We start from the raw sequence: 26773 nt of genomic DNA, 5'->3' as shown, positions 1-26773 counted from the left end.
AGATTAAGAAATGTGTTGAACTGTAAGAGTCTGCAAAAAGAACGATTCTATGTTCTTCTTTTAATCCCTATAGTTAATAGAGAATATGTTACCCAATGGACACTTGATATAAATATAGAACACATTAATAAATGCACACTTCTGGAATATGTTTCATATTGATGGAAAGTTTCAACATTATAATTGGGTTTCATTAGAACTTAAGTTGATTATCTACACCTAGATCAGTTTTCCTCCAAATACAACCTTGTCAACATTATTATTATTCAATTTAAAGGTAGAGATAAGAGCACATGAATATCCAGTTTTAAAACATTACATTAAATTAATTATATAGCATCTGATATTGTATTAACAAAACAACTAGTGCATCAAGGCGCTGCAACATATTTTGGTTCCTCTTAGTATCAAATGGTGCAACCCTGTATTAGGAACAATATAACTAATTTCTTGAATGCTTAATATACGCCAGGTTCTAGGCTGAGGCCTTTACATTTTTATTTTTATTTAAGTCTCTCCCAAACCCTGTATGGTAGGTACTTTTCTTATTTCCATTTCACAAAGTGAGGCAGTTGAGATTTAGAGATATTAAATAAATTATCTGGGTCACACAGCTAATTTGTTGAGCCAAGATTTGAAGCTAGCTCTAAGGGACTCTAAAACCACTAATCCCCATGGTTTACAAGAAAAAAAGGTATAGGCCATCTGTTCAAAAAAATATTTAAAAATGTACATTGTGATTTTAGGGTTGGTTTGCTTATTTGTTAATTTTTTAGTTTCTGCAGAGGAAAAAATATAAACTTTTACCTGTTTGCCATTGTGAGTTACTGATGACAAAATGGTTCTTAACGTCTTGAATCCCATAGCAATGTCAAGAAGATGAGCCGCAAAAAAAAAGTTGTTATAGTGTCCAAGAATAGACATGGTCATGTACCAGGCTAGGTAGAGGAAGGACTATTGAGATGAAACAGGGGGAAAGCATATCAGAAAGCAGAACACATGACTATTGTCAAAAGCTACTCTGATTCCAACTATTACAGTCACTGTATTTCATCTTCTTAGAACATAAATTTATATAACTCTAATTAGCTGTATTAGTTTGTTCTTTGTGTATTTTTAAATTTAGTTTGTTCTGAAAAAGTAAATGTGATTCTCTCCTTTAAAACAGAGTGACTTATGTATCCTCCTACAAAGCAACATTTCTTGACTTACTACTCTACAGCAGGGTTTCTCAACCTTGGCATTCTTGTAATTCTGGGTAGACAATTCTTTGTTGTCAGGGGCAGCTCTGTGCCTCTACCCACCAGATGCCAGTAGCACCTCTCTCCCAAGTTATGACAACCAAAAACGTCTCCAGACATTGACAAAAGTCCCCTGGGGAGTTAAACTGCCCCCAGTTGAAAATCACTGTGTTACAGTAGACCTAAGAACCAACCAACTTTCCTTGCTTCTTTCCTTTCTTCATTTACTTTTCATTAATTCACTCGCTAATTCAGTGTTTGCTGAGACCTACTAGTTAAAAGAGATTTATGAGGTGTTTTATTAACCAAGCATCTCACTTATCCAAAGTAAGTCTAGGAGAAAGCCTAAACACTATCTGTTATCACCAAAGGCTATACTAAACTGAATAATACAATTGGCACTACTTACTGACATCTTCTGGATAATAATGAATGTAAGGGATTAATTTTACATTGACTAAGATATGTACATTACTTTGTTTTGGAAGAGTAATGAATAAAGTAGAAGAAACAGTACCACGATTCCTCATAAGGCATGTTTTGCCAGTAGAGTGAGGTGATGCCCATTTTGGGAAGGGGTGTCATTTTTACTATATCTTAATCTTTAACAGAGAACAAAAAAGCAGACAGAAGGGCTGATGTGGTGCAAGAGATTTCATGGGAATCACAGGGCTGAAGATATTGAAGTGTAATAAAAGAAAAGAGCATTTTAAAAAAGACACTGAGATAAGACCAGGCACAGTGTGCTTTGGGAATGAGAGTTTGATTTGTGTGGTGGGTTCATGTCTAGGAAGACAAGGCTGGAAAAGTCCAGTGGGGGGATACAGAACACATCCTCTAGGCACTTGGGGGGAGCCACTGGAGCATTTTGAGCAGAATAATGGGATGTGAAAAGTGGTATTTTAGGGAAATTTCTTCAGCACCTACTTAGTGCTGGCTGATGTCCCAAATATTGGGCACATACTGTCTAATTTTTTCAAGCAAATGAACCTGATAAATAGGTATCTTTATTCCCCAATTTACAAATTAGGAAAGTGAACTCAATCAGGTCAAGCAACTTTCCAAAAGTCTGACATTTTCTAAGTGGCAGAGACACTAAGTCAGGAGATTACTTGACAAGCTCAAGGGTGAGGTGACGAGAGCCATAACTAAAATAGGGAGGCTAGGTAGAAGGGAGAATCACAAAGGACAGAAATATGATCAAGCTTAGGCAACTAGTCAAATGCATGCACTGGAGGGAGAGAAAAGGAGGAATCCAAGCTAATAATTTGAGCTTGGGTAACAAGAAGAACAAAAATGCAGAAAGAGAAAGGTGTGAAGAGGGGATGGGATTTAGGGGGAAGAGGGAGAATAGAGGAAAAATGATACATTTGCCTTCTGATGTTCAGGTGGAGACATCCGGCAGGCTATTAGAAAATGAAAAATCTGAGGGAAAAGGATAAGTCTGTTGGTAAAATATGAGTAAGGAGACATACAAAAGAGATAGGTTGAGCCAATGGTGTGTATGTGGACTGTGCTTATGGGTAGCAGATTTATCAAATAAATATACAGGTTGCCTGGTAAAATTTTGAATTTCAGATAAACAGTGTATAATTTTGAGTATGAGTATGTCCCATGCAGTATGCAGAACATATGCATACTAAAAGATTATTCTTTGGTTATCTAAAATTAAAATTTAACTGGCCATCCTGCATTTTATCTGGCAATCCTAGCTGAGCTTCAAAAAGAAACCGTGCTTGTAGAAGACAGAAGATGTGATGAAAGGTGATTGGCCAGACAGAAGCCAGGAAACAGCATATGGATGAAAGCCTAATGAGGTATCAGAAAGATGTCTGAAGAAGGTTCTTCAGACTTCTTCCAGGACCTGTCCATGTCCACATTCTCTGCAGGACAAGAAAACTACACAGTGAGGTGAATGTTATAGATAGTCTGCACCTGGGCAAAAGCTGATTATGCAAGTACTGTGGCAAGGCAGAAGCCAAGGATGGGTTGGCTACTGATTGGAAAACACCAATGCCAGAGTTGAACTTGCTTCATTTTTATTCAGGGAAGTGGCTTCAACTGTTACATTAGAAATCAGCTGCAAGATACGGCATTAATAGTTTAAGGTTCTAAAAGACACTTATTTACAAGTCTTGGTTTAGAGCTCTTTGGGTTCTTTTAGACACCCAGAGTTCTGGGCCCATGACTGGGTGGGGCAGCATGGGGAATGGAGGCAGGAGATTTGAAGAGCTGTCACAAGCCTTTAAATGGGAGAACAGAACTCATTTTCACTATAAAAGTCAGAGCTAAAGTTATAAACTGAAATTTTAAGATCAAGTGAGATGTCCAAGGGAGGAAGCTCAGCGGCAAGAACAGCACACCTTGGATAAGCCTTAAGGTATGTTCCCATAGTCCTACAGGAGGAATAAATGGTTAGTAAGAATTATCAGGTAACAATGAGGGTGTGGGGTGAAATTTCATGATTGCCTCCAGTGACTTCCCAGAGCCAGAAATGGGAGCATAAAAACAATGGATAGTAACAATTATTTAAACTGAAAACTCTATGAATCAAAAATGTCAAACAATTGAGCAGACCAGGGCAGTACAACGTGATTACCTACTCTGACAGCTGATGGGCTTTTAGTAATGTGTGATTTTTGTGATTTTTCTCATTATATTTGGATACATTTAATTGACTCTATGTTTAGTTTCCAAATGCTCTATGATTAAAGGATCAATCCAGAAAAAAAAACCATGATAATATACTTTAATTTTGGGGCAACTTAAAATTTATCACAAATTATGTGTTTTTAAATTTTTTTTCTTTTATTTAGAACTTTCTTTTTAAATGTTTAAAACTCTGAAGTATGCCATCTCCCAACTAAAACCTGAATGAAAACACATATGGATTTGCACCTCAGTTACTTTTTCTTGTGTAAATATACTTCCATTTTAATCTTTTAGCTATTGAAAAAAATGGAATGAGAGAAGGGCTGATTAATCCTATCTTTTCATGGGTCTTTCAAAGAATGATCTTCACTAAATGAAACTGATATCTGAATAACTTCACTGCTTTTACATCTGCAGAACACCAACAGATTTCATTTAATCAGAGTGCATTTAATTTTGCGGTAATGAAACAGGCTTACGTTGTCAGTGAAAACGACTCCTAGTTTCCACATCTGATACTTTACATCAATAGAGTTCAGTCTGGAATGACAGAAAAGAATTTGTAGGTAGGTACATTAATCAAAGACGCATTGTCTTGCAAGCTCCTGCCAGCATCACTTTTCATGGGTCAAGGCTGGAACCATCTCTGGAGATTAGTCCTGTACCAGGTTGTCCTGGTTTGTATACATTATGTCCCCCAGAATAAGCCATGTTCTTTAATGCAATCTTGTGAGGGCAAATATATTAGTGTTGATTAAGTTGGGACCTTCTGATTGCGTGCTTCCATGGAGATGTGACCCACCCAACTGTGAGTGACACATTTGATTAGGGTGTGAACTCTTGATTGAAGGTTTCCATGGAAATGTGGCCCTGCCCCTTCAGGGTGGGTCTTGATTAGTTCACTGGAGTCCTATAAAAAGAGCTCACAAATAGGGACATCAGAGCAACTGAGAGTGACATTTTGGAGAGGAGCTGCAGCTGAGAGACACATTCTGAAGATGGCCATTAGAAGCTGATACTGACATTTCGGAGAAAGCCATTTTGAAATGCAACCTGGGAGCAAGCAGACACCAACCACATGCCTTCCCAGATGACAGGGGTTTTTGGATGCCATCAGCTATCCTTCAGTGAAGGTACCCTGTTGTTGATGCCTTACCTTGGACACTTTATGGGCTTAACACTGTAACTTCATAACAAAATAACCCCCCATATAAGAGCCAATCCACTTCTGGTATTTTGCATTCTGGCAGCATTAGCAAACTGGAACACGAGTGCCAAGCGAAAATGTGACAGCGTCCTTTGATAATTTATTTCAGAGTTTTGTGATGCTTTCTTGGAGGAATCTTGGAAAGCAAAACCAAACCAACCACCACCACCTTCTTCTTCTGTTATTTAAGAAAAGTGCTTTTACTCACCTTTTCTTTTCCTGCACTAATTATAAGCTGAACTCACTTTGTACATGACATTTATTCTTGGAAACTGTACAAAAATAACCAAAATGTGTGTATGAAAATTTTCCTCACTAACTGTTAGTATACATTTACAATTACATTCCAACAGAATAATTTTTGGCTCAAATAATAATAAAAACTTGCACAAATGTCCCCATTTATTTTACACATCTATTTATTTTGCTAATGAAAGGGCTTTTCATTTTGTTTTTGTTTATTTTATTTTCAGAAACTTCACCTTCTCTATTTCCTTCTCTATCTTGGCAGGAATTTAACTCTTCCCCTTTAGTTCCTGATTTATAGTTTAGAAATTATGATGATTTTGCTAGCTCTTCCAATATTCCAGGTAATTGAGATGAGATAATATGCAATATGATATATTTTTTTTTCAAACTGGTCCCTCTTACACATTTTAGTTTTTAATTACTTTTTAAGTAATTTCTTTTAATTAGGCTAATCTTAAATTTTAAGTGATAGGATAAGTAGTTGCTAATCAGAGCTGACATCTTGAGACGTTTTCTTCCTAAGGGTTACCTTAGCTCAGGATATTTTTTAAGAAATTAAGCTTTCTTTCAGCTATAATTAATGCATTGTATTGTTAAAGGAGCTTTCAAAAAGTTCCATGAATATTCACAATATAATAAGAGTTTTTCTTAAATAAAAAAGAAAGAAATGGGGGGAAAAAACGGGGCAATTTGCATGACAGCATGATTATTTTCCATGAAAGCAATCTAAAACAAAATAAGGATTTATATCAGAAAGTCTAAATATCCTGCGGTAGTTTACCCATTACCTTATTTGAATATCTGACTAGTTATTCTCCATCCACAAGGTGACAAGTTGGGCACTAATTATATTAAGCAGCATTTACTTTTTGCAATGGACAGCACTGTTTTCTCACCAATAGTGGCAGCTGTACTGTTTAGGGGGGCTGACCCCATCTCCCACGATGGGCCATGGCTGATCTAGGCCAGTCAGGGCACAGCACTTGCCCAGCCACAGGGATTGGTTGGGAGTAAACTCTAAACTGGAAGTTGAGGAGTTCTGCTCAACAGTTTTGAGCTATGATCTCTCCCCTCCTCCAGGAAGACATAACTGAGGAAGTTTGTAGGCCTAAGTGCTGCCAAAGCCATTCTACCCTCAGGAGCAGGGCTAGCCACCTATTTAAACATTTACATACCAAGCACAATTAAGAGTTTGATTGGCATATAAATACATACACAAACAGAGAAAGAAAACACCCTTGTATTTAAATGTTCACATTAAGATAGTATTTACATAGAAACCAGATAATCTTTTAAAACAAAACCTTTCCAAATGTTTTATAAGAGGGTACTATCTGTATGTCTTTTTCCCAGGAAAGTATATCATTTACTATATTCTTTATTATTCCTATTTTACTACCCATATTTAAAGGTCATCAATATTTGCTACAGGTTAATTTCTTGGTATTTTGTTAAGGGTCAAATTTACAAGCATTTACTGTGAAAATCAATGGGAAACTCCACCAATTTAGGGCTATTTATTTATAGTAAAAAATAGTCTAAAATGTCCCTTCTATTTCTTCAGACTTATTTTCTAAGAGTCAAATAAGTTAACACATTCATTTTCCTAAAGTACCCAAGTAATATTTTAGATTTAAATTTACAGTTTCTGTTATATATTTACTTTACTAACTACTCTTCAACTGGTTTCACAATGTGTTTAAAGAACCAAGTAGCTCTAATCAGTTTTCAGATAGATACAAGGCATATTACCAATGAGATAGGTCAGGCAAAATATTTTTTAAATGATGCTTGAATATTTATCTAACACAAAACAATACTTCCCTACAGAACTATAGATTACCTATGTTTTCAAACTAATCATTGGATTCCTAATTGACCAAGAGCATAAATGGACAGGTATGAAACATCAACACGTTTGCAAGGAGGGACACCTACACTGCTTAAAGAACGGCTAAGTGGCTACAATAAGAAATTGCATTTTAAAAAGGATGCAAGTTTTACATTTATTGGAGAATTTGAGTTGATCAAATATATTTATATGTACACTCATATACATATGTATATATGTACGTATGTGTGTGTGTATATAGACAGACATTTATTCTTAAGTTAAAGTCAATTCAACTGGTTTATATCCTTCTAGTTATATCATAACATATTATTCTATGCAAGTTCTATATTAAGAGTCCCTCATTTTGAAGTAAACTTTCCAAAAAATAGTATGTATGGTAGTATAGTAGCTTCTGGCACACTAAGTCTTTGCTATTTAAATACAATATAGTAGTTATAATAAAATGATACGACTCGAACACTTCTAATAGAAGGACTACACAATTCCTTTTTCTAAAATACAAGAAAAATCTTCTTTTCAAACTGGAAGCATCATACAAGATAGTCATATATTTGCACTTTTGCATGTGTCTTACTTAGACTTAAGTGTCACTTAAGGAGAGAAAAGACAAATTAAATTAACATGAATTTAAAAAATTTTTCTCTTCTTTAATTAAACAATGAAAAAGAAAGTCACCTTCAAAAATTAATAGAAAAAAATCCAATCATTCCAATACTCCAAGTACTCAGAATCGTAAAAGCAGGCTTTAGATACATATTCTGTTTGCCTCATTGATCTATACCTCTGACACTGAAAAAATAAAATCAATACACTAGCAAGTTTAGAAATGTATTATATTTTTTTCCCTTTTTGACCTAAACCTGAAGAATAAAGCAGAAATCACACTCACACAGCTGATAAGGAGCTATCTTTCTTTGGCTTCTTCTTTTCTCTGGCATCACTGAAATCCAGAGCTGCTTTGTCCATGCCTAATAATTCACTGATTCTATCCCGGCCATAGAACTCTCCATATTTATCCATAACCTGGGAGTAAGGAAAACAGTATTTTACTGGCTTCAGGCTTTAAGCAATGTGATCACACAAAGTTGAACCATAAACCAGATTTTTAAAATTAATTCTAAAATATGACAAATAATTAATAAGTATGAAGGTAATTAGATGTTTGTATCCAAACAGATACCTATCTGAGGAACAAGATATCTAATTCAAGAGAGGAAGTCAAGTGAAAGGGAGAGGATGGGCGGAAGTAAAAGGGTAAAAGTGGGAGGAAATGGAAATGAAAGTAACGTTTACCAAATTCATATTTTGTGTCTGGAATTATGCTAAGAACTTCGACATGCTTTATCTCATGTGACTGTCACAATATATAAGTTTCATGTTATCCTCCCATTTTGCAGATAAACAAAAGCGTGTCTTAGGAAATCTAACACAATGTGCCCAAGGTTGCCATGTTTTGCAAGAGGTGAGGTCAGGAAACAATGGCAATGTTGACTTTCCAGCCAATGATCTCTTGCATAGGCCACTGCAGGCCACTAGGCTTGGACATTACAGTAATGACATCCTCTCCATGATCTCAATTTCAACCATTCTACTCTCTAATCATTGCCTTCCATCTTTCTACCTCATTCCCCTTGGTATCCTGATACTTTCATAACAGCAGGACCAGAACCTTTAATCCACTGACCCTAGCCCTTTGGATTGTCCATCTCTGTCCTCATGTCCTCAGTTTAATTTTTACCTAGCATAAATTCCTTGTCCATCATTAAAATAATTTCTTAGCATACAGCCATCAGTTTCCACACATCTCTCTCCTTCTGTAACATTTGCCTGGCTTTGCCCATTTGTCATATATTCAGATGGGGGCTTTAGATGTGGGTTCACCACCCACCCTGGCTAAGCCAAAGCCAATTAACTTGAGCTCAGTACATCCAACTCTGTGATAGATCTACTCTTGGCCTGAAGTTCTTATACCAAGACAGACCCATGTAACAATGAAACACGAAGAGAAGAGGAAAAGAAATGAAGAGAAAGCAGGAGGAGAAAAAAAATTGTAGCAAAAAGGGAAAAGAACACTAGGAAAGCAAGTGAGGATGAAAACAGGAGAAACTAAGGTAATAAAAAAGGGTGGGGGAAAGGAAGAGAGAAAATGTTACAGTAGAAGATTAGAGGGAATGAAGAAAAGGCAAAATAAAAAGGGAAGGACAGGATTAGCAGAGATTTTGAAAAACGGCTTTTTCTGAAGGTATACAATCATGTAATTTAAAAGAAAATAGAAAAGAGCAATGGTGATTAAATAGCATACGGACATACACTATTTAGGTTAATTAAAACACTTTTGGGTTATTCTCCCAGCTCTAAAAGTGGGCTAGGCTGACCTCAGTGGGAATTCTCTAACAACTGTATTCTCACCCCCATTCCCTGGAGAATAAATTAGTATTGTGATAGAAATACCATGAACAGTCTTAGCTGCCATAACAATTTATTTTTCAATCGAGTTTACTATACATATACCTTCATAGAAAAACTCTTGCTTCAATAATATAGAAGTTTCCTCTTTATTCTGTTAAATAATGAATAAGAATCAACTGTTCAAATTATCTATTTAAAATTACTTTAAAGTAATTCTTTCAAAGCTTCTGCCTAATTTGGATGTGCTCTTATAGCCTAATTCAGTGCTACTCAAAATGCCAGGCGTCTTTTCCCATGATCTCTAGGAGACAAAAAACTTGTATTAAAATAAAAACCAAAAAACACACTCACTTTCATCTAGAAAGTCTTGCCATAAAAGAAAAAAAAAGGTCAGTATGCTTAATGATATGGTAATTTTTATTCTTAGTGCAAGCTCCGTGTCTCCTCTCGGACTGGTAACTAAGAGTTTGTGGGCTTCCAGTCACTGGAACTTGGAGAATCAAAGGGAAAATGCCCACCTCATTCGGCAGGTTATTCTGCCTTTCACTATGGACTGTATACACTCGACATGGAACTCATGATGGAACACAGAGTGAACTGAGTCATTCTGACCATTAGAGCCCTTCAAGGATGAAATAAGGAGCCACAAAATAATGATTATAGTATTTTATGAAACACGGCACTGTTTCATCCCAGAAAACCGTGATCCGCATTAAAATCTGGTGTGCAGGCAGGGAGAGATGATCCTTCACATCATCCCCCAGGTCAGATGATCTCAAAATCAGAGCTTGAGAAAGTGTCATAGTCAATAGTTGAACTCAGTTCTAGTGTTCTTTCTACCACCCTTTGTAGTAATGTAATCAGCATCAGAAGAATAAAACCTTACAAAAAATCTTTAAAGTGAATAAAATCCCTTTGTCATCCAACAACTTTACTTCTCCCCAGTGTAAAGGAGGATCTCCCAGTTATTTATTAGCTGACTTATCAGAAAATCGCTTTCACCCAGCTTAGGTTTCCTACACCATTTCTAAGAAAATTCTTTATCAATTCTTGTTGATCCTTTGGACTGAGCTCTATTTATTCAGGTGGAGTGGCTGAAGCAATGCCTCTTTATTTTAAAGCTGCAGAGTATGGGTTTCTAATGTGCTATTTTTGAAATTCATATTCAATTCTAATTGCCATTTTGAAATGACATTACCAGTCAGATAAAGCATACCTCAATATCTCATTCTATGTATAATGTCACATCAAATTCAAATCTGAGCTGCATGTTAGGATAAAATGGAGAATTTATTCCTTTTTACAAGTATTACCTTTCTTTTAACGAACTTGTCCCAGTAATTGTTGGGAAATGATCTAAAAGAAATGAAAGCATAGAGGTAAAATAGTCTCATTTTTTAAAAATGATAACACATAGTTTGGGATTTACAAAATATATAAAAGTTGTATGTAAACATATACCCTGCTTTCCACATACAATTACAACGGATTCAGTTAACATCTTGTCCCATAACTTTTCTATACCATGGGTATATTAAATATTATTTTAAATACTAATATATAGATTTATACACATGTAAATCACAAAGGTTATAGTTTAGTGGAGAGGAATATAAGCATATTTATTAACAGTATTTTTATATTTGCTAGGTTAGTTTTAACAAGTCAATAAATGCATTTTTTTGTCAATTGTCTTTTCAAAATTTGTCTTTACAAATCTGTCAGTTTTTTTTCCTACGAAAGAAAAAATACCTCATTCTCTCTAGACATCCTCAATAAATTTTTGAGCGCAGCACCATACCATGACTCTGTCACAAAATAGAGTCATAGAATTTGACTAAAATAGAACTTAATTAAAAAGATGGATTTGATTAGATTTAGTTATAATGGGTAGAGTTGGTAATTTTTAAAGTATAAATTAAACCATCCTGATTTGAAAACTCAGAACCTATTAAGTATTATAACCTTTCTAAAGATAAGCAAGATTAATCACAATAAAAAGAAGATATTTTACTCTTGAGTAGTGCAAACTACTCAAAAACATTCTATCACTAATGCTTTTTATGGTGGAAAATTTTATATTTGAGATAGATATAGACCCGGAATATCAGGTAGCAGTTTAGGTCGTGATGTCACAAGGTCAAATATTTAATGGATAGAAAAAGCGTTTGCTTTTCTCTCTTATATTTTACATGTCATAATACTGATACTAGTTTTTTGCTAGACTCCTTGATAGTAACAAATGAAGTCTAAGATTTGGATACATAAAAAGTGTGAAATTCAATATTTTTGCCTTTAATGCTACAATGCTAATAATTTTTTGCTTCCGCTGTGCTTTTGGATGAGCTAACTCCTCACTGCAGGTTATGTACTTCCTGCTACACACTTCCCTGAACACTGAGTAATGGATGTTAAGTTCCATCTGTGCTGTGGAAATGGACTCAAAGCCGTTTCTGATTAAGGAATTTGGAACACAGAGGGCAGAAATTGATGGCATCCATTAGGAGTCTGACAGTGTTCAGTCTTGTGATTTTCTCAGCTGAATGTATAACTATTATTCACCTCTGCTAAACTTTTGACAAATCTGCAGGAACTCCAGCAAAGTACTTCTGTGTCTTGAAATTTGAAATTTTCTGAGCACAGAAATGTCTCATATGAGTTTTTACTCACTGTGTGTTGATTACAAGTCTATCCCACTGGCCTTTAATATCATCTTCGGAAGGCTGTTCTGTAATATAAAGCCCATCAAATTCCAATTTACGTGCTACTTCCTTTTCTCGCTTAAAAATAACCAACGGGACCTACATTTGAAAAGTAAACAATGTAAAATTAGTTTATATTTACTGGCATCTCTGTTGGTCACTATTTTTACAAAACAGTTTTTGGAAAGAAGTATTTTCAATGTACTTCTACGAAAGTAAAACTTGAGTGAAAATGCCCACATTTAAGAATTTAGAAGGTTTTAGAAAAAAAAGAAGAGAGGGTAGGAATTACATACACACACATGTATGTGTATGCATATGTTTTAAACACATAAGAGTTCACAGACAATTGCACTAATGATATCACTATTAAATACCAAAGAAAGAAAGATAATTATGCAAAATTATGATTTTTTTCTGCTTACGTGAGTGTGTGGGTATTCGGGAATTTGAATGGATATAACAAAACACAGCAATTGTATTAAAGTTCAAAAATGCATGCTAATAAAAAAATTCAAAGTTTTATTGGAGAAATTTAACAATTCCCTACATAGTATACTCACATGCCATTTTTACATAATTTTAAATTTTGGCATCAGGAAAAATCTTTGTCATGTTGCCAAAATGTCTCCAGAACGTATTGATTCTTCTTTCATACAGACAGACTTTATAAAAGACACAGATCCAAGAAAGATGCAAACATTCCGGAAGTATCCAAAAACATTCCCCACATAACACAAGGGAAGAAAAGGGAGGGTGAGGAGTCTCTGTAGAAAGCTTTACATTCTAGTCTTTTAACTTGGGCCCTGGTTTTTCAAAAGTCTTTTGGAGGTCTCACAACCAGACGGAGAGGACTGAAAATAAAAGCATTACAATCAAAAGGCATCTTGCTGGGAAAAGGTAAAGAGGTTTGCAAAGGTTATGAGCAGCCCTGGGTATTCAAAGAGACTATCCTAAGTGCTATTCACCAAAATGCACTGTTCCCTTAGCAGGGCGCTAGGTAAAGTTTTGTGCTATTAATAGAGCTGCATTATTTTCTGGTGAAAGTGTGACAAATTGGGAAGCATTTCTGCCAAGGACAGCACTAGATACGTAACTAATAGCAGAATAATCAACATGACTCATAGGCTCAATGTGATGTATTTCTCTAAGTCTTAGTACACTGGACCATTGCTAGCAGACATTGTGGGTGGGTGTCATCTCTTCTGTGGGGTCAAGTTATAGGTGAAGTTGTCCATTATGTGAATAATTAGCAATATGTGAAAGAGTCACAACTGAACAGTCCAAGGACAGATTCCCTTCCTGGGCAGCATGCAGCCAATGACTGCTCAATTGGGGAAGTAAAGGCCAAGCACCCTCACCCCAACCCAGGGCAACTTGGCAGGTGCTTCCCAGCTTCCGAGGCAGAGAGCTGTAGCTGCACTCTGCTGTGTCTGCACCACAGCCCAACTTTTTCCTATGCCCCATCCTGCCTCCTTCTCTTCCCCCACAGTTGTTGATTCAGAGAACATTCCCTAATAAACTTCACACGTGCTAATTTCTGCCTCTGGGAAGTCCAACCTGCAACAGACATGCACACATACATGGACACACATGGGTACCTTGGTGCCTTACTATCTTACTTTCAAGCAGTAGTATCCAATGATGCAGAAGAAAGAAATGACTGTGTGGAGAATAGCCAAAATACGCAACGTGGGTTCCATGTAGCCACTGCTCTCCTCCAGGACATAGTGAACTGCAATAATTCTACGTGAGCCACTGTCCAGGCTGCTAACTTTGGTGTTTTCACTTGAACTTCGAGTAGAGAGCTCTTTTCCTTCAACCACAGAAGAAGTGGAGACCTAATTCCAACCATTTAAAGTATAGTCAGTTCACTGAATTAAGCTATCACTGTAAATAATATATGAAAAAGCAATGGAAATGTCTTTTTAGCAAATAGCATATGAAGTTCGATGCTAAGAAGATGATTCTTCAAAACCCAAAGGCTCATGGATGAACCCGGAAGACACCATGTTGAATGAACTAAGCCAGACACAAAATGACAAATACTCTATGATCTCACTGATATGAAGTAATTAGAATAAGCAAACTCATAGAGTCAGAATCTAGAATACAGTTTACCAGGGGCTGGGGTGGAGGTAGGGAATGGGGAATTAATGCTTAAATTATAGTTTCTATGTGGGGTGACGGAAAAGTTTTGGTAATGATACTGATAGCCAAAGTACAACATTGTGAATGTGATAACACCAATGAATTATATATTTGAATGTGGTTAAAAGGAAAAATTTTAGTTTGTATATATGTTACTAGAATAAAAATTAAAAATACAAAACAAAACAACATAGTCCGTACAAAACAAACAATGACCCTAATGTAAACCATGGACTACTGTCAATAGGACAATTAGAAAAATCATCTTTTATCAGTTGTAATAAATGCACCACACTAATGCAAGGTGTTAATAGTAGCATGGTAATATAAGAACTCTGTATTTTGTGCATGTTTTTTCTGTAAACCTGTAACTTTTCTAATAAAAAAGAAAATAAAATAAAAAGGGAAAATGTGAAGAAAAGAAAGCTCTAAAGAGCTTACTTTCTACCCCCAATAAAAATCCACTGTAAAAACAAAAAACAAAACAAAACAAAAAGGCAAATAAATATACTTGAACTTTGCTGAATTCATTCTAATCCAACCAAGAGTTATGGTGATTCCAATGCATGCAAGAAAAGTTAGACAGCTAAGCTGGCTTCTCAATTATCAAAAGAATATAATGTAAGACAGATATGCCATACCCTGATATAACAAGATAGTCAGCCAAATTAGACTAGCAAAATTGTGAATAAACACTCTGCCATCCTTCAAACACTCTTCACTTGAGGCACTTCTCACATAGTTTCGATGAAGAATCTATCTCTGCCTTAATAGATAATCAAGTTTTCTTGTTCATCAAACTGTATTTTAGAATAGGTTTAGATGTGTTCACTAGTACATCTGTGAAATATTCAAATTAAATTCAATCTATTTGTAATTCTATACTGGTTATTAAAACAATAAGATGTACGTACCTTATAAAAGAGCAAGATGAAATTGATTGCAAATGCGACAAATAAGGCTAGCATTCTCATGTTGTAAAAGTTGCGAGCAAAATAGTTCTAAAGGTAAAAAAATATATCAAAAGGTCACTGATTCAGAAGACTTGAAATCTGTAGGTGATTAAATAAAGCTTTCATTCATTCACTCAAAAATATGTATTGAGAACCTACCATATCAAGCACCATTCTTGGTGCCCTAGACGTGGCAGTGAATAAGAAAATGTCTGCCTCTCCAGAGGAGACAAATAATAAAGACATACACACACACACACACAAAGGAAACATAGTTTCAGAGAATGCTAAATGCAATGAAGAAAAATACATCAGGTTAAGGGCATCAGGAATGGGGTGCTACTTTAGGTAGGTGATCAGGGGAGGTTTATCTCTGGAGGTGACATCTGAGTAGAGACCTGAAGGTAAACCAAGCAAAGACATGGAGAAGAGTTTCAGAGAGAGGGAGCAAGCAGGGGGAAGGTCTAGAATTAAGAATGGTGATGGTATGCTTGAGGAACAACAAGAAGGAAGCACAGTGAGGATAGGAGATGGTGGCAAGGGATGTGGTCAGATTGGTGATCAGGGGTCAAGGTTTTATAAGCCTCTGCTAAAAGTACAGGTTGTGCATTATAGTGCAGTGGTCAAGAATAGAACTCTGGAGTCACACTGCCTAGATACGAATCCTGTCCCCATCACTCACCAGCTGTGGGACCTTGGACAAGTCATATAATCCTTCTTCTTGCTTAACTTTTCTTATTTGTAAAGGGGAAATAACATCAGTACCTACCTCATAAGGTTGCTGTGAAGATTAAAAGAGTTAATATAAGGAAAAGCCCTTAGAAGACTGCCTGGCATACAAAAGACATTAGTTATTAGTTTTGTTATAATTATAATAATTATTTTATTCTTTTGAGATGGGACATTATTGAGGGATTTTGAAGAGGGCATGGTGTAATCAGAGTTATGGTTTGGAAAGATTATTCCAGCTATTTGGTGGAAAACAGATAGTAGAGGCAAGAATAGAAGCAAGGGGACCAGCTGGAAAATTTCTACAGGAGCAAGCACAGGAAGAGATGGTGGTGGTGGTGGTGGCGGTGGTGGCTTGGACTGGGGTGGTAAATGTGGAGATGACAAAAAGTGGGCAGATTCTGTATATACCTGGCAGGAAGATCTCAGAAGAATTATTGCTGGATTACGAAGTAGGGAAGAAAGAGGACTGAAAGATGCTAACTCCTGGATTTTTGGTCTGAGCAATTAAGTACATGGCTGGTGCCATTTATTAAGCTGGGAATTAAAGGAAAAAAAACAACTAGAAGAGAAGTAGGTTTAAAGGAAATAGGTTGCGGGAGGAGATCAATATTTTGTTATAATATTAAGTGTGAGATGTTTATAAGATATCCAAGTGGATATGTCAAGTGCTTTATCATAAAAATGGTAACATCTCATGAATCCCCTCTCTGTACATGGCCCCATCATTAGTGACGGGAGACCCACACACGACCCTGCCTTACTGCCACAGCTTACTGTACCAAGCGTGAAACTCCAACTGGGTCAGTCACAGTGATTCTCTAGTTAGGCAGAATTGGGTCATTGGGGTAGAGCTAGTTAATAGTTAACTCTGGTTATCTGAGCTGGGAGACAGGGGTCCTGCGGTGGCCTGGTGTGGCCATTATTAGTCTTATTTGTGCAAAAAAAGAGTGAGCAGTGAGAGTCAGACTGCAAAGAGAAGCAGGAAGATGGAAGAGCTGTGCAGAGAGAAGGAACTTGATAATTCTGCGATGAAGAGGGAAAAGAAACCTCAATTATTAGGTTTTCACAACCTGAGTTAAACATGTTCTACAAGAATCCACTGGGGCTACTTCAGACTATTGTGGAGTCCATTCAACCTCATGTGCTAAACCATCTATAATTTAGCCACACCTACAGCTGTGGCAACCATTACAACATAGCAAATGAATGATTATCTAGAGTTATCAGGACAATACTTAAGTCAGAGTACTTTGTATTAAGTAATAGAGGGAAACTATAAGACAGTTTAAGGAAACATTTAAAACTATTAAACTATATACTTGCATGTAAAAATATGTAACATCTATATGTATTTGTACACAAGCAGTTAGAACATATAACTACTTAGGTCAATTCATTTCACTAAAAAGTAAAGTTCTACAGTACATTCAATTTCTTAATTGCCTATTTTTGGTTTCTCAAGCTGTAAAACACTAAATATGACTTTACCTTTCAAATGGCTTGGTTTTAAGGGGGTGTTATACTTAATTTGTAGTCTTACATTACCGGTTAGTACCACTTGTAGGTTTATTCTACACACTTAACTCCTATCCTTCTCCTTTTATATACACATATATACACATAAACATGTATGTATGTATGTGTATATATATATAGACAGATATAGATATATAGATATAGATATAGCGCATGTGTGTAATTATACATATAAAAGGTTGTTCAAACAAGATTTTTAAGAATTCTTGCCCATGTTTATGTGAATAGAGATGGAAAACTACATGTTCTTTCTTTCTTTTCCAAATATGAATATGTATTTTACTAATTTGGGGAGTTATGTTTTGCTTAATCTACAGCAGGGCGTCAAGCAGTGCCCTGCAAAGAGCGAAGCCTCAGAATATATGTACTGATTTGCTCTAAAGTCTTTGTGGCAAAGCCCTGGGAGCACTGTCCTGACAGTCACTCATTCAAATGGTTTCAGGTTGTGTGGATCAGTGTACACATTGGGGGTTTGACAACAGGGAGCAGTGAACCAAAAGGCATTCACTAGAGGAAATAAAGACAGCAAGACAGGCAAACAAAACACATCTGTAGGACTGACTTGGTTCCCTGATTGTCACCCAAGGGAAGGTCAATGAATATTTACCCAGCCTTATTTCTTATGGTCTCACTATTTATCAGTAACAATAGTCATTCTAAGACATCTTACTAGAAGTTTCTGTTGATATGCTATGATTTTCTTCCAGAATGCTGACTCTGGAACTTCTGGTTCTCCATATCTATGTGTGTGAAGCTGCCTCAATTTTTGTTTACCCTTGTCTTCTTTGGCTTTTTCTTCTTTTTCTCCATCTTCTCCCCTGTGAAGGCAAATGAATGAAATATAAACCATTAGAAAACTAAAGAAGTAAACAGGTTTTGTGCAAAAATATACATGTGTGTACTATTTTAGATCTTAAAACAATTTTTAAAAAGTAATGTCTCTTCCAATGAACTATAATACTCAGAATTTTAGAATTAGAGTAGGACTTCCTGCTTATCGTAGCTCCCTGTAGATGAATAAGTCTGTGAAATTCAAGTCTTGGAGATATCTTGCACAGTTGAAGAGCGGTTAAATCTACAGAGAGCAGATACACTTTCAACTGTGCAAAAGACATTTAATTGAAAAGGGGAATAAGTTAATGAAGAATTCTTTTCTTGCTGCAACTTTCCAACATACTTTATTTTTGAATTATAGTTTGATGTTAAATTTTTAATAAAGACTAGCCATTAATATTCAAAATGCAAGGCATATGTGCTTGGTTGTTCAGACGTATGAGGGATGTCAATATATTAATTTTGCAGAAAATAATGGGATTAGAAGCACTGATATCTGATACCTAAAAACTCTCTACATGCAAAAAAATCCCAATACTTCATGAAAATGTATTCATGTATTTGGGTAGTCATGTATTCATGTTTTAAAAACCAACCTTTAGGGGGATTCTGGGAAGATGGCAAAATACAGAGGAGTGGAAGACTTAGTCTCCCCCAGAACAATTCATAAATGACCAAAAAACCAGTAAATAACCTGGAATAACAGCGGGGACACAAACGTGACTGTCCGCTCATCATCCACCAACCTGATTTGGGAGAAATGCCTGAGACCACAGCATAAAATCTGTAAGTAAAACGGCGGACCCGCGCTGAGAGCTGAGAGCCTAGAATCGAGAGCCCCTCCCTCATGGAAGCTGCGCAGTGCACTTTCTCAGCCCAGCTCCAAGTGAGGTTTTAATATTAACTGCTCAATACAGACAGCGAATCCTCAACAAGCAGACAGAGGCTTTTGGTGACAACTGACCTTGGGAGAGTCGGGGGACATAACCGTCTCAGGATAGGAGCCCAGAGGATCGGGTGCTACCTCTGGCTGACGGGTGAACCTGGGAGTTTTTCTGTCCCCCCCCCTCTCTCTGTGGACAAAACCTTAGCTGTTCTCAGCCCGCAAGGTGTTGCAGTAAAGACAGCCTCAGACATTCTGCATTCTGAAACGAGCTGAAAGCACGCCACAGCATGGCCCGGCGGCCCAGGGCTTCCCTTGAGGGATAATGTGCCGGTTTGAATGTATTATGTCCCCCAGAAAAAGCCATATTCTTTGATGCAATCTTGTGGGGCAGACAGAATAGTGGGGATTAAGTTGGAATGTTTGAATTAGGTTGTTTGCATGGAGATGCGCCCCACCCAACTGTAGATGATAGGATATTTCCATTGAGGCATGGCCCCACCCATTCAGGGTGGGCCTTGATCAGTGGAGCCATATAAACGTGCTGACTCAAAGAGATGGAACTCAGTGCAGCTGCGAGTGATGTTTTGAAGAGAAGCAAGCTTGCTAGAAAGGAACGTCCTGGGAGAAAGCCGTTTTGAGGCCGGAGCTTTGGAGCAGATGCCAGCTGCCTTCCTAGCTAGCAGAGGTTTTCTGGACTCCATTGGCCATCCTCCGGTGAAAGTACCCGATTGCTGAGGTGTTACCTTGGATGCTTTGTGGCCTTATGACTGTAACTGTGTAGTGAAATAAACCCCCGTTTTATAAAAGCCTATCCATCTCTGGTGTTTTGCATTCTTCAGCATTAGCAAACTAAGACAGATGGTGTGCACTGGTAACGTAGCACAGCATTTCCTCGGATGAGCTCCTGGAGGATCGCGGCTGGGAGGGGGGACCTGCTCGGAGAATCCAGGGACACTACACCAAGTCCGGTGGTTTGCGGATCAGTGAGAGAGAGGGTCTGGGGCTGAACTGAAATGAAGGCTTAGACTCTTGCAGCAGCCTTGAATCTCCTGGAACCTGGGGGATTTGAACATTAAAACTGCCCTTCCTCCCTGGCCACCCATACACATGCCCCACATTCACGGCAGATTGCTCCAGCAACACACCCAAACTGAGTTCTCCAACTGAACCCACAAGAATCATTTCCCCACACATCACGGCAACAAGGTTGAGAACTGATTTGAGGGATATAGGTGACTCACAGATGCCATCTGCTGGTTAGTTAGAGAAAGTGTACATTACCAAACTGTTTCTGAAAAATAAGATCAATATTCTTTTTTTGTTACAACCTGAAAGAACCCTATCAAGCAAAACAAATGCCAAGAGGCCAAAAACAACAGAAAATCTTAATGCATATGATAAAACCAGACGATACGGAGAATCCAACTCCAAACACACAAATCAAGATATCGGAAGAAACACAGTACCTCACAAAATTAATCAAAGAACTACAATCGAGGAATGAAAACATGGCAAAGGATTTAAAGGACATCAAGAAGACAATGGCCCAGGATATAAGTGACATAAAGAAGACCCTAGAAGAGCATAAAGAAGACATTGCAAGAGTAAATAAAAAAATAGAAGATCTTATGGAAATAAAAGAAACTGTTGGCCAAATTAAAAAGACTCTGGATATTCACAATACAAGACTAGAGGAAGCTGAACAACATCTCAGTGACCTAGAAGTCCACAGAATAGAACATGAAAGAACAAAAGAAAGAATGGTGGAAAAAATCGAAAAAATCGAAATGGATCTCAGGGATACAACAGATAAAATAAAACATCCAAATTTAAGACTCATTGGTGTCCCAGAAGGGGAAGAGAAGGGTAAAGGTCTAGAAAGAGTATTCAAAGAAATTGTGGGGGAAAATTTCCCCAACCTTCTACACAATATAAATATACAAAGCATAAATGCCCAGCAAATTCCAAATAGAATAAATCCAAATAAACCCACCCCAAGACATATTCTGATCAGACTCTCAAATACTGAAGAGAAGGAGCAAGTTCTGAAAATGTAAGAGAAAAGCAATTCACCACATACAAAGGAAACAACATAAGACTAAGTAGTGACTACTCAGCAGCCACCATGGAGGCGAGAAGGCAGTGGCATGACATATTTAAAATCCTGAGAGAGAAAAATTTCCAACCAAGAATACTTTATCCAGCAAAACTCTCCTTCACATTTGAGGGAGAGCTTAAATTTTTCACAGACAAACAAATGCTAAGAGAGTTTGCCAATAAAAGACCTGTCCTACTTCAGATTCTAAACGGAGCCCTACCAACAGATAGACAAAGACAGGAGAAAGAGATATAGAGAATTTTAACAGACATATATAGTACCTTACATTCCAAATCACCAGGACACTCATTTTTCTCTAGTGATCACAGATCTTTCTCCAGAAGGGACCTTAAGCTGGGACATAAAACAAGCCTCAAGAAATTAAAAAAAAAAAAAAAAAAATTGAATATACTCAAAGCACATTCTCCAACCACAATGGAATACAAATAGAAGTCAATAATTTTTGAACTGTAACTCCACTATTTACTTCCTACATGATATAAAATACACAAACTCTAATGACAAATCAGTGGTTTTGAAATCAATGTAAAATATGTAATTTTAGACAACTATATAAAGGTGGGGTAATGAAGGAGTACAGGAACATAGTTTATGTGTCCTATTGAAGTTAAGTTGGTATCAAAGAAAAACAAGACTGATATGGATTTAAGAGATTAATTTTAACCCCCACAGTAAACACAAAGAAATTATCAGAGAATATAACCATAGAGATGAAAAGTAGAGTTTAGGTTAAGAGAAATGGGGGAAGGGGCAATGAGGAGTTAAGAAATGAGGGTGGAGTTGCTGTTTGAGGTGAAGGGAAATTTCTAGTAATGGATGGTGGGAAAGAGCATTACAACATTCTAAAGGTGATTAATCCCACTAATGGAAGGCTAGGGAGGGGGTGGAATGGGAAGATTTAGGCTGTATATATGTTACCACAACTGAAAAAAAAAAAAAAAAGTCTAACTAGATGACTATTGAATGCTAAGGATGAACTTGGATGGGACTGTAGGATAGAGGACAGGTGGCTCAAAGGGACACAGTTGAGACATAAGGAAAAGGAAATACAGAATGTAAGCTTTGTATCATTGTTGAATCTCCTGTACTTCTTAGCTGTGCTTAACGGAATTGCACAAAGAATGTTCTTGTTCATGGGAAGTATATACGTGAATTATAGTGTATGTTCAAGGATGTGTGCAGCTAACTCTCATATGTTCAGAAGACAGAGCAATAGATGATGGATGATAGATAGGGAGGGAAAGAAATAGCGATGTGACAGCATGTTAAAGTTGGTGGATAGAGCTATTGGGGGAGGGGGGTCAGGGTATGATGGAATTCTGTGTATGGGGCTAGTACTGTTTTTGCAACTGTTCATATAACTTTGAATTTATTTCAAAATAAAAAAAAAGAGACATCATATGAGTAAAAGAAAATGGGGATAAAAAACTAAATGAAAAATAGGGTGGGATGGGGGAATGATTTAGGTGTTCTTTTTTACTTTTATTTTTTATTCTTATTCTCTCGGGTATAAGGAAAATGTTCAAAAATTGGGGTGATGAATGTACAACTATACAATGGTACTGTGAATCACTGATTGTACATAATGGATGATTGTATGGTATGTGAATATATCTCAATAAAACTGAATTAAGGAAAAAAAAAACAACCTTTAACCTAATCCATATGAGGTATATCTAACATTCTTTACAATATTAAAGAATTACCATTGAAATGCCTGTCCTACCATATTACATATGTCTGCATTTTACCATAACAGGCATTTTCATGGCCATTTTTATAACTGAGCCAGCAATGTAAGATGTATGACAATGAATAGTGCTGATTATAAAGAACAGACAATGGAAATAGGTCAAAGAAAGTAACAGAAGAGAAAAATAAAATAATATGTGAGGAGTAGCACTGTAAGCACTTAAAGTTTTTTCTTTTGTTGTCCCATTTTTAAAAATGTGCATACAAAATTACAGAAACTTGAGAAATGATGTCGGATTAGATTATTAATAGAAATCCGGTATTATGGGGAAATTACACTTACACATTTTCATTGCCTCATGTTTACTTCTTACTGTTGCTTGTGTAATTGTGCCGCACACCACAAGGAGTGTGAAAATGAAGATTCCTAGACCCCCCACTAGACACACTGAATTAGAATCTCTGGGCTGGGGTCCATGCATCTGTGTTTTTAACAAACTCTCCAAGTGATTTTTATGCATGTGGTCTTAGAACTATACTTGGAGAACATCGCTGTACAACGATTCCATGCAACCACATACAGAATGCTTGTCCTCCCCCACCCCCCTTCTTTAAAAGGACAGAAATGCAAGCATTATTTTAAAGATGGAATTGTGGCAGTCAGGCATCTTGTGGGGAGCATTACATGGAATCAGTGGAGTCTTTTCTGCTGAGCACAAATGAAATGCTCATGGAATGGGGAGAACAGGCCCAGAATGGCAGGCCCAATGTCTACACTTATCCCTGTCAACACACTGAGGCCACCACAGTGGGACCATCATTGTCAGAACCACCCCCTTGAGAAGGTGGGATTCTATCACATAGCTCCTTTGAAGTACTGGAGGTTTGTGTGGTATAAGAAGCATGAGGGTCTCCATTACAGCCCCCGAGGAGAGAGTATAAGAAAAGAGACTTACTGAAACAAAGGAAAATATACATACTCAGCTTTTTCAGGTTCAGATTTGGTTTCTTCTTTTTCTTCCTTTTCTTCTTTTACCTTCTGCTCCTTGAATTAGTCAATGGGGAACAGAAAAGCAGTGTTACACACCACCTTTTGATGAGTTTAGGGAGACATGGCCATGTGCCAAACTAATCTACAAATTAGATTTGCAATCTAATCTACCTCTTGCCTATATCGAGATAAAATGGCCCCACACATCTTTTATTCTATGGGTCAACATACTTTCCCCTTCTTTTCTGCATGCACTTACTTCACCAGCACTATATACAAACTTCTGGGCTCCTTTTTATGTTATTTCCTCATTTCAGAAATACCCCCATCCACTTACATAATCTTATTCGTCTTTCAAGGCCAATTTAAAGTCCTACCTCTAACGACTCCAAACCATACTGATGTTTCCTTTTTTTTTTTTTTTTTTTTTTGCCTACTGTCTACACTATTTGATACTTAATAATTTCCCAGTTTCTTCATGTGTGTTAGTTCTATCTCTCTAATAGTTTACAGACATGTGAAAAGCAATGGCACATCTTATATTCCTTTTAATTCTCTACAATACCCACTGGTGTCAGGTATGTGGTAAGTCCTCATGAAATATTTGTGAGTAGAATGGTTGTTCAACTGATCAGTGTTGTCAGGGCGGGCACCGGGCTTACATCTAAATAGTTTAGGATAATTTAATAAATTGTAAATAATTTTAAAAAGGCTATTTTTGCCTACAGAAAGCCATTTCCCTTTGGATTTTAAGTCACATATTTAACCTCATTCTGATGGCAGCATGAGACCTGATCTAAAATTCATTTATTATACCCATCTGAAGTTCAGAGAACAGACATGAATTAGAGATAAATTACCTGAAATTTTTCTTGCACCTCAGGGATGGGGACTGGGTTGCTCATTAGCTCACTAAGGCCGGCATTTGGATTATGAGGAATAAGTTTGTACTGTCCTCCTTCTCTCTTTAGATCCAAGCCAAAAATGTCTGAAAGAAGGTCACTTTCCTCTGTCAATTCCTTTAAGTCTGTCAGATCTTCAGAGGGCAGGGCACTCTCTATGGGCTTCCTTTCTCCTTCCTCTCCATCTCCTCTGACCTCATCCTGAGTAGGGTCTGGCATGTTGGCTAAGAGTTCTGCAACTCTGATCTTTTTAGCACCTTCTACTAGGCTTCCTCCCAGCAGTAGGCTACAGATGATGCGAAAAAAGCCTCTAAAAACACTGGCCACAAAGTGCAAGAGGCTGATAGAAATACTCCAGTAGGATGAAAAGAAGGCTGTGACCATGTCCTTCATGGTCATCTTCTTCACTTTTTTCATCTGTTTCTTCAAGCTCTTTAGGCTGAGCATTCTCATAAGGGTCAAGATATTACACCTGAGAGCAAACAGGGCGGACTTGACTGTCAAAATAGAAAAGAAACCCATTCTTGGCTCCTGCTCTTCGGGTTTCTCCTTCTCACTCTCTTCTTTATTTGTGGACCTCTCATTCAAATCTGACTCTGAGATCTGAGCTGCCAGCTGCATTTCAAATATGGTATCCTCACAGAAGTTAACAAAAAGTTCCATCTTCTCTTTTTCTCCTCCTTCGTTGACCACGTCAAATATGAACTGCCTTTTGGATTCTTTGACTTGGGGCTTCTCCCACTGGGTTCGGCTAGACTCACTGATTTCAAAGTAAACCCGCTCAATGCGTTTGGCACTTCCCATGATCTCGATGCGGCCTAGAAATGGCTGAAAATAATTCAACACACTCTCTGCTAATTCAAGGAACGTCTGCAGTCGAGTATCGTTGGGCATGTGCTCTGAAAGATTTGTCAGAAGGACAGCAACATTGAAGCCGATGTCCTTTGCAGGCTCATGGAACCGTTTTACAAACTCTTCATAGTCAAGGGTCTCATTTTCATCTGTCTCCGCACAAGACAAGAGAAACTCAGTTTCAGATTGTGTGTAGTGTTTATGGCCCTCCATTGCTTTATGGAAGTCCCTTTTGGAAATGACTCCTTTGCCATCGGGATCGTATTCTTTAAAAGTATCTGAAGATGTCAAATCCTTTAGTTTCAAGAACATGTCAAAAAATTTGAGAATCATCTCTACGTTGTTGGAAGATTCCACAAGCATATCAACCATCTGTTTGCCAATCGTTCCATTAACAACATTACCTGGCAGTAAAGTAATTGAATTTGTTTAAAATGGACATTCTAATACAACTAGTGTTTATAGAGAAAATAACAATATAGCTATAAGATCTGAATCAAGGTATCTTCTTGTTTATCTTTAAACATATGAAGTCTCGGGCAAAGATAGATAATTATTTGTGAATTGTAAGTTAACAAGAGTGCAAAACCATATTTACAAAGTGATAAGGCTAACACATACAAAACTATTTAAACAAAAGAAAAAATGTGTTTCAGGATAAAGAAAATGGGGCAAACAGCCAGGAAACTGAAATTCAGTCTCATATCAACAATAAAAACGAACATATGCACAGCCCTTTTTGGTTGAAAAATTACTGTTCACTGACAATATTTGATTTAATGCTCATATGTCTGTCAGACAGGCACCTTT

At 37.1% G+C, this 26773-nt stretch overlaps 1 protein-coding gene across 5 annotated transcripts in view; it reads right to left on the bottom strand.

Moving 5' to 3' along the window:
- Nucleotides 1–26773, bottom strand: part of RYR2 (ryanodine receptor 2) — a 769122-nt gene that overhangs the window by 18063 nt on the left and 724286 nt on the right. For all 5 annotated transcript variants that reach the window (XM_037821856.1, XM_037821863.1, XM_037821872.1 and 2 more), the window contains 10 exons: nt 25070–26367; nt 24199–24263; nt 18358–18505; nt 15381–15467; nt 13938–14156; nt 12284–12414; nt 10927–10969; nt 8094–8227; nt 4373–4433; nt 808–954 (listed from right to left, as the gene is read on the bottom strand). In XM_037821856.1, coding sequence (XP_037677784.1) covers nt 808–954; nt 4373–4433; nt 8094–8227; nt 10927–10969; nt 12284–12414; nt 13938–14156; nt 15381–15467; nt 18358–18505; nt 24199–24263; nt 25070–26367 — 2333 coding nt within the window. The remainder of the gene's footprint in view (nt 1–807; nt 955–4372; nt 4434–8093; nt 8228–10926; nt 10970–12283; nt 12415–13937; nt 14157–15380; nt 15468–18357; nt 18506–24198; nt 24264–25069; nt 26368–26773) is intronic.

Source organism: Choloepus didactylus, chromosome 2, assembly GCF_015220235.1.
Source record: "Choloepus didactylus isolate mChoDid1 chromosome 2, mChoDid1.pri, whole genome shotgun sequence".
NCBI lineage: Eukaryota > Metazoa > Chordata > Mammalia > Pilosa > Megalonychidae > Choloepus > Choloepus didactylus.
The sequence above is the reverse complement of the archived record's forward strand: the minus strand, read 5'-3'. Positions and strand labels throughout refer to the sequence as shown.